The 8,187-nt window shown below is 47.1% G+C and overlaps 1 protein-coding gene across 1 annotated transcript; it reads right to left on the bottom strand.

The window, feature by feature from the left end:
- Nucleotides 1–3,092: 3,092 nt before the first annotated feature.
- On the bottom strand, nucleotides 3,093–7,319 carry INHA (inhibin subunit alpha). Its single transcript, XM_061612999.1, has 2 exons — nucleotides 6,836–7,319; nucleotides 3,093–3,940 (listed from the first exon to the last, which is right to left on the bottom strand). Exons 1-2 carry the CDS (start codon nucleotides 7,119–7,121, stop codon nucleotides 3,189–3,191), a joined length of 1,038 nt encoding a protein of 345 aa, XP_061468983.1. The 5' UTR covers nucleotides 7,122–7,319; the 3' UTR covers nucleotides 3,093–3,188.
- Nucleotides 7,320–8,187: the final 868 nt, after the last annotated feature.

Raw genomic sequence — 8,187 nt, 5'->3', positions numbered from 1 at the left:
CCAATCCTGTTGCCAGGCAACAGAGAAGTGTTCCATAGTCTTGTGAGATGTGTCAGTCACAAGGGATGGAGGGCGTGGAGGAAGCAGGAAGTGGGTGTTAGTTGAAAGACCATTAAGGGCTAGAGGAAGCAATACAGAAGAATTTCCCTGGAAACAGACTGGGGAGATAAGGAGAAGGAAATTTGGATGCTATTTAACCTCAAAATCTGACGTCTGAGCAGGAGGCCCAAGCCAAAAAAACCTGTTGTGGTCCCTGTCAAGTCCTTCCACAATCCACCCCACAAGCCACAACTCCTCAGTGTATCACATGGAATTCTTTCCAGCCTGAGGCATGTGATGTATTTGTTGTTGACTTGTACCATCTGAGGCTTCAGGTGAGGGAGTCACATGTTTGAATGTCTCCCCACCCACCTACAACATTTCCTATACCAGCCTTCTGGGAAGTTTGTGCATGCCATATATTTTTTTAACAGCTCCCATCATCCCCGACCATTGGCCATGCTGGCTCTGATGGGAATTATAGTCCAAATATCTGGAGGGCATCAGGCTGGGGAAGACCATCCTACACATGCAAAACCTAGCTTGTTTGGGAAAAGACTGAGCTAGAACCTTCTCCCTGGCTTGCTATGTTTGTATATGGGGAAGAGATTGTACTAGGGCTGGGGAAATAATGGTTCTCCATGTGATGTTGGATCCCAACTCTTATCAGCCCTGGCCAACATGGCCAAGGCTAAAGAAGATGAGAATTGTATTTCTACAACACCTGGAAGGCTAAAGATTCCCCAGCCCTAGTTTAAACATATGCCTCCTTAATCAGCAGCCTAGGGCTTTATGCTCACATATTTTATCTTAAAGAGAGGCCCTGCCCTGGAGATTCTGACTGAACTGGGGACCTTTCTCTTCACTCAACATTTCTACAGACCTGAACGCAAGCAGTCAGCCTTGTCTCTTCTCCCCCTAGTTGATGTCCTTCAAGATTTGAGATGGTCTGAATTGGAAAGTCTGTCAACCTGAAAGTTAGCAAGCCTGGCTATTCTTTGTTCAGCCAGCTGGCTGCCTTGAGTATTTTGGTGCCCTCTGCTGATCAAGACCTTGTATGACACACAGGCAGAAATTTATTTTTTTATTTATTATCCCGCCCTTCCTCCCAGCAGGAGCCCAGGGTGGCAATTACTACATGGTTCTAATGGAATGGAATGAGATAGCAACCATACAATTGCCTAGCTCTCGCCCTACCGATGTATGCTCGCCAGGGCTATCCTGGAGGCCAACCTTGTCCTTTTACCTAGGTGCTGTGTACCTTACACATGCAAAAACTTATTTACAAGCGCACACATGAAAGCAAGGGTGAATCATACCCTTTCTCCCCACACACACACATAATGTGCTTTGTAGTCATTCCGCTCAGCAAACTGGATGAGTACACAATGTCCCAAGATAGTCATATTTTTTTAAGGTGTAAGATAGCACTATGGTTTCAGGTGGATTTTTTTTTTAGAAAAAGTTTATTTAACTTACACTGTTTTGGAAACACCTTCTAAATAGCCTTGTTTTTTACCGTTAAACTGCTGATTACAATACAAAGTTCAGAAAAGTCAGGGGACTCCCACGCTGTGGCTGTCGCACCATGTTCTGATTACAAACATCTGATGGCTGTAGGCAGCAGTACTGGGAGACTTCTGATGTGCTGCCTGCTTCCATCCCATTCTGAATGCTCTGACTGGCAACAGGAGCTGAGCCACTGTCCCCTATTTCAACAGTTCTAATAGTGGAGCTGGAATTTTCTCTTAACGGATTGAATATTTATCTGGTAAATGATGCTGGCTGGTTGTCAATGCCAGGCCAAGAGGCATCTCCAAACCCTGAGCAGGTAGGGCTGTGCATACTGCTGTTTGGAGCTATATTTCTGATCCATGTTTTGTTGAGAGGTCCACCTTCTTGCCTCCTTGAGCATTTCTCTGATTGGATTTCTCTGATAAGGATTGCAGAGGCTGGGTAGAAAACTGCTGATCCCCTGTACAGTCTTTGTCTCCCCCGTCTGTGCTTCCAGGTACACCTCTGCACTTACAGGGAAAGATCAGAACTGGGATTACCCAAGAGCCAAGTGTAGGGGCTGTTCTGCATATGCCTCTTGCTCCTTGCAGAGAAGGCCATGGATGTGGCTAGATTTTGAAGGATACTGGGGGAGAAAGGTCTGGGATAGCATGAGGGCAGCATGTTGACTATTAACAAAAATGGGTAGACTTTGGGTTGCTCAGACCAGGCTAATGATCTCCCAGCTTTGTTTTTTGTTGGGGACGAGGAGAGGGTATGAGGAACCCTAGAAGCCAGAAAACCTGCTGGACAATTTAGTTACAAGGGCCAGACTGTTCACTTGTGTGAGAGGGAAGAGCAGGCTAAACAGGCCTATCATTTTTTCAGGTGGAAACTTGCAGATTCCACGCGCTAATGTGTCTTTGATAGATGTGGTCTGGACTGCTAATGCTAACCCAAAGGAGGAGCAGTTGGACCAACTCTGAGCTTACAAGACTCTTGTCAATGCCTCCAATTCCCCTGAGCATAGATCTCCCTAAACCCCACATGTTGTTGGGACTCCCAACTCTCATTAGCCCCAGCCAAGATTCAGAGAAGTCCAGCAACATCAGGTTCCCTGTCTCTGGCCTAAACCCTAAATAGTGCTCTGGTATTGAGAAATAAGGCTCAGTTTCTGGTTCTGACAAGAGAAATGAATCCAGAACCCAAAGACCAAACTATACATTTTCTACAGGAATCTGGTTTGTTCCATTTCTGAAAAGCAGTCTTGGAGCCTGCAATCAAGAGTGGGAGTGGCAGGGGGAGGATTCATTCAATCATTTCCCTTCTTGTTTCCTGTCTGCTCAAAACTGTCCCCAAATTTTGCTTTTCCCCATAGATTGGTGTTCTAAACCACTGGGAGAGATGCCAGTTTGAGAGGACGAAAGCAGGAAAGGCAACAAGCACTCTCTTCATCCCACCCCTGCTCTTCCATTCTTAATTGTAACCTCAAGGCTGTTCTTCAGTAAAACAAATTAAAATGGGAATAAACCTGCAAATGCAGGTAGTGTAACGTGTAGTTTGCCCCTGCCCCAAGACTGGCTGGGAAGACCACTGGCTTTTGGTCAAGTGTCTAGTCTCTTTCATGGAGGAGTGCTTCTGAAGACAGGTCCTTGTTACATGCAGGCGCAATCCTGGGTAAGGATGTTGGGTAATGTCTCGTACTTGAAAGAGTAGCCACCATCCGAAGTTGTGCGGACCCACAGTGAGCGCATGGTGCCTGGCAAGGCTGCGCAGCACATTTGGAAGTTGGGCTTATGTGTGAACATGTGGGCGTCAGAGCAGCTCCCGTGGCAGTAGTGAAACACAAAGCTGCTTGGGTACACAATCCACTTATCCCAGCCCAGTTCTTCAAAGGAGATGTTAAGGGAGGCCCGGTGGCAGTTGGCATTTGATGGTTGGTTTCGCAAGTTGAAAGCGGCTGGCGTCCAGGGCACTGAGGAGCGCCGGGCCCGGTCGCGTCCCTTGGGCTTGGTGATGGCCACAAGAAAGGGTATCTTTTCAGCATCAGCCACACAAGGGCAACCAGGGCAACGGATGAACAACACAAATATCTTCTGAGCAATGTAAGGCAAGAAGGAAGTTCCAAAGTGGAAGACAGTCCATTCTTCAGGGGCTGGCACTGCCATGGTAGCCACAGGGACCCTGCCTTGTTCGGAGAGCTTCAATATCTCTACCTCTGGCATGGAGTCATTGTCTGCTGCTTCTAAGGGACTGCTGCTCTGAACTGTCACAGGGCCTGTGTAGAACCACAGCTGAGCCGAAGTCACCACACGACTCAGGGTGTGTGTCGAAGACTGGAAGATGTAGGTGAAAACTCCTGCATCTTCCGGAAGCTCATCAGACTGAGGTGGCCCACATGGTAGATCTGCAAAGGACAAGAGGGGTTAGCAGTGGCTTTGCTCATCAAATTTCTCTAAAACAGGTATGGAAACCTTTGCCCACCCCAATGTTGCTGAACTGCAGCTCCCAGCAGCCCCAGCAAGCATGGCCAGTGGCTGGGGATGATGGGTGTTGTAGTTCAGCAACATCTGGGTCGGACAAATGTTCCCCACACCTTTACCAAAGTTTGGAAAGGCAGCAAAAAACAGTAGAGGCCAGGCATGGGGAACATGTGGCTCCTCCAGATGTTGCTGAACAAAATTCCCATTATGCCTGGCTGTTGGCCATACTGGGTTGCTCTGAAGGGACTTGGGAGTCCAACAACATCTGGAGGGCCAGAGGTTCCCCCCCCCATACAGGCAAACCTGTAGGCAGAAAAGAAAGGATTGTATTCAACTCTTAAGAGTAGACCCACTGAAATTAATAAACTTACATTCACTTCAGTGGGTGTTGGAAGTGGGGCAAGAGCAACTTCTATTTTGTTCTTTTGTTTGTGCTCCAGAGGGTAGAGCTAGGGTCCTCCAGATGGATGGGCTTGTTTACCTTGACCTGTGATGCTCTGACTGACTCCCTTCTGTCGCTAGACTGTGATGTCTTTAGGGAAGCTTACCTGCCCTCCCTCCTTCCGCCCTTTCCATTCCTTTCTTCTCAGGCTGTGCAGGAGACAGGAGACTCCCTTTGTCTCTGCTCTCTCCAAGCATGGGGCTGACTCCTACACCTGAGCTTTACGCCTCCAACTTAATTAGAACTGGGTATGCTTTTCTATCTGCAATGTATTTCTATAAATAAAGCAGCTTTTCTTATTTTATTAAGTCTCAAGTCTCAGTGATGCTGATGCAGGGTAAAAGCCTGCTTTCTTAGGCAAACGCACGCACACGATGGCACACTCGCATTTCAACATCTGTTACTCTCTGCTGCTGTGGTGTTACTTTAAATGAAATTAAGCACACAAATTACACACAGCGCAACATACTCTGAGTAGAACCAGCATTGAATACCACCCATATGCTGGTTCCAAATATCTCCCCTCTTTGTGAAAAAATCCTTATAATAGTTCCTAGCAACTGTCCTGTTTAACAAAGAGAAAGAGAGAAACCATGAAATCTTAGTCCCTGGAAGCATCTTTGCTTTCCTTCCTCCATGACAACAACATTGTGGGTCCGTGGGGTAGGATTTTAAAATGGAACACCAGCTTTCAAGAGGCTGAAAGTGCTGAAATCAGTATATCCTGCGAGCAATTGGCTTAGATTGCTTGTGTTTCCCAGTGCCTGCTTAATGTTTGTACCTGTTGTAATGAATCTGCCTACACTTACTACACTTCCCTATTGTAAGGCAAGCTGCATGTGATGTAGTTTGGTGAATCTCATTATCATAGCTTTAAGTTGTTAGTGACTGCGAATACCCAAATCGAGATGATACTCATGCACCACAACACAACGTTCCGGTATTTGTGTATGAAATGTGCTAGTTGCTGTGTGAATCTTGGGCAGCCCTGCTGATGGCTGGGTTGGATTCTCCCTGACCCAAATTACTGAACACCACCACAGTACTTTTGCTCCTGACCCCTTCCTTTTGCAAACCAGTGAGCTGCCTCCACCCTGCACTAGGTATGCATGGAATCCTGTCTTCTGCATGCCTAGCTACATCCTGGCAAATATCCTAGGTGCATATAGTTATACAGAAATACTTGAGTAAGTGGTACAAAATTCAGTCAGGTTTTCTCTTTTATTAGAACAATTAACTTTGGTTAGCATAAGCATAACCAAGCACTTGAGGGCTGTCACATGAGAGCCTGTATGTTCTTGTGCCAGCAGAAGTTGGGTCCAATGAAAGATACTGCTGACTTACTTTTGTTTCTCTTAACATGGCAGCATTTGTATACTAAGGCTAAACTGCTGGAGAAGAGCTAGTCAAGCCATTAAAAAATAACAACCCATGATTTTAAAAGTCCCCACCCACCTCCCATTAGTCATGACTGCCTTTAATAGAATTTAAATTATCTATTTATTCCCCATTTTTCCTATGTAACTTCATTGCATCTCATTTCCCACAAAACTAGAAACCCCCCCCCCCCAGTCTGCTACTCCTGACTGGGGAAAATTCAGATATGTCTATAAAAAAGAAAGCAGCTCACTAAAGGCTGCAGTCCCATGTATAATGACTGCAAGTAAACAACACTGGGGAGGGGAGTTACCTCTGAGTAAAAGGACAGTGCAGTCTTACGCATGTCTGCGCAGAAGTAAGTCCTATGGTATGTGTGCATAAGAGCATAAGTAAGTCAGGTATGTGTGCATAAGTAGCACGGCAGCTGAAGTCTAGATGAACTCGTAAAACAATAAGCACAAATAGAACTGGGCTGGACCTCTCCAAGAAGGGTGGAATGTTCATAGAACTGTAGAGTTGGAAGGGACCTATAAGGCCATCGAGTCCAACCCCCTGCTCAACGCAGGAATCCAAATTAAAGCCTTGCCGGCAGATGGCTGTCCAGCTGCCTCTTGAATGCCTCCAGTGTTGGAGAGGGTTCAGAAGACTGGACTACCAGGAAGGTCCCAGGCTGAGCAGGAGGGGCAGAGGGAACACTGATGCCTCAGAGGCATCTCCAAGTTATGGACTGGAGCTGGAGGGGTCTGTTACAGCTGGGGGATCAAGGTGTGTGTTTGCCTGTCTGGTGTGAAGTGTGCAGGTTGGACCTGCTGGGAGTTGTTATCCAAAACATCTGGAGGGCACCAAATTGGGGAAGACTGCATCTGAGGAAGTGGGCATTAGATGATGGAAATTTCTGCCACAAGAAATAAATCAATTTTAAGATGCCATGAGATGATAATGATGATGATGAATGTCTTAACTCCCCCAGTAGCCCTCAATTCATGGGTATGCTTACCTCTGGAGGGGAAGGCGATCACTTGGGATGTGCCCTCTTCCTCCCATCTCTGAGCCACCGATGTGCCTGAGGCATGACGCCTGTGGAGCCCCCTTCGTCCCACTTGGATCCTTTCGCCTTGAGGAGCAGGGCCGAGGGACTCCAGGAAATGTGCCTTGACTTTGGCCAGAATGAAGTGCCTGTCAACCTCCCCCCTGCTGCAGCCAGCAACAGCAGCTGGAGCCAGCAGCAAGATCAGCATGGAGCTGATGAGGGGCAGCGTGCACAAAGAGCTCTGATCCAGCATGTGCAAAGAACTGATGTGCAAGGTGTGCAAAATCCCTGCAGGATGTAAAAGTGCAGGCTGAGCTTCTGCGGCCAGGAGCTGGTTTGTGATCCACAGCGTGTGTTTGCGTGCAGAGGTCCTGTGCCTTGTGTGAGGTGGTCTGGTTCTTCAGTTTCTTCTTGTGAGTCTAACTCGCCCAGCGCCTTCTGCCTCCTGACTTCCTTGCTCAGCCAGGCTGGAGCAGGATGGCATTGAGACTGTATCTGACACTGACGCAAATGTCTGGCAGCCATGAATATTATCTCCTGGGCAGCAAAACACAGGAGACGTCTGGAATGCAAGGACGGTGCTACCCAGGGGACAGGGCTTAGGGTAGGGTACTCTGAGGGGGAGAGGGAGGCAGTAAAGGGCTGGGGTGGCAGTGGTGGGGCAGCAGTGATCAAGGGAGCAATGCTTCCTAGTTTTTCTCCCCCTATACGCACCAATAACAGCCTGGAGATCAATGTCAGTTATCAAGTTACTAAAATCTGTGACCTGATCAGTCTGACCAACCCCAGGTAATCAATGATTGTCCATTTAGAATCATTAGGGAGATTCTAGCTACAATCCTATATTCACTAGCCTGGGAGTAAGCTCCACTGAACTCAGTGGGACTTACTTCTGAGTAGACATGGATTGGATTGTACTGTAATCTTGCTGTACAACACAGAATTCTGCATGCCAAAAGCCCCCACTAGGCAGTTCATATGGATATCACTCACACATGACAGCATACTCCACAACTCCCTGGTTCAGTATTCACAAGAACGCAAGTGGATTAGAGTATTCAAAAATATGTGTTAGAATCACTGGAGTGGATTAGAAGGACCTTTAAATATGCCTTAAAAGGTTAGAAAAATCTCGCTCTTTTATTACTTGGAGAGTGAGGGCAATATGAGAGCTGAAAAGGAATAACTAATTGCATATTGGTTAGTTGTGAGTACAATGGGATGATTAAACGATGCCTAGGGGTAAATGATCCACACCAAAAGGATGCTCCTTCACTGCTTCTTCATCTTGGGTCACATTTCCGAGCTGGGTTTGCCAG

The sequence above is a fragment of the Rhineura floridana genome, chromosome 2, assembly GCF_030035675.1.
Source record: "Rhineura floridana isolate rRhiFlo1 chromosome 2, rRhiFlo1.hap2, whole genome shotgun sequence".
NCBI classification, from domain to species: Eukaryota; Metazoa; Chordata; class Lepidosauria; order Squamata; family Rhineuridae; genus Rhineura; species Rhineura floridana.
This window is presented reverse-complemented; position numbering and strand designations above follow the sequence as displayed.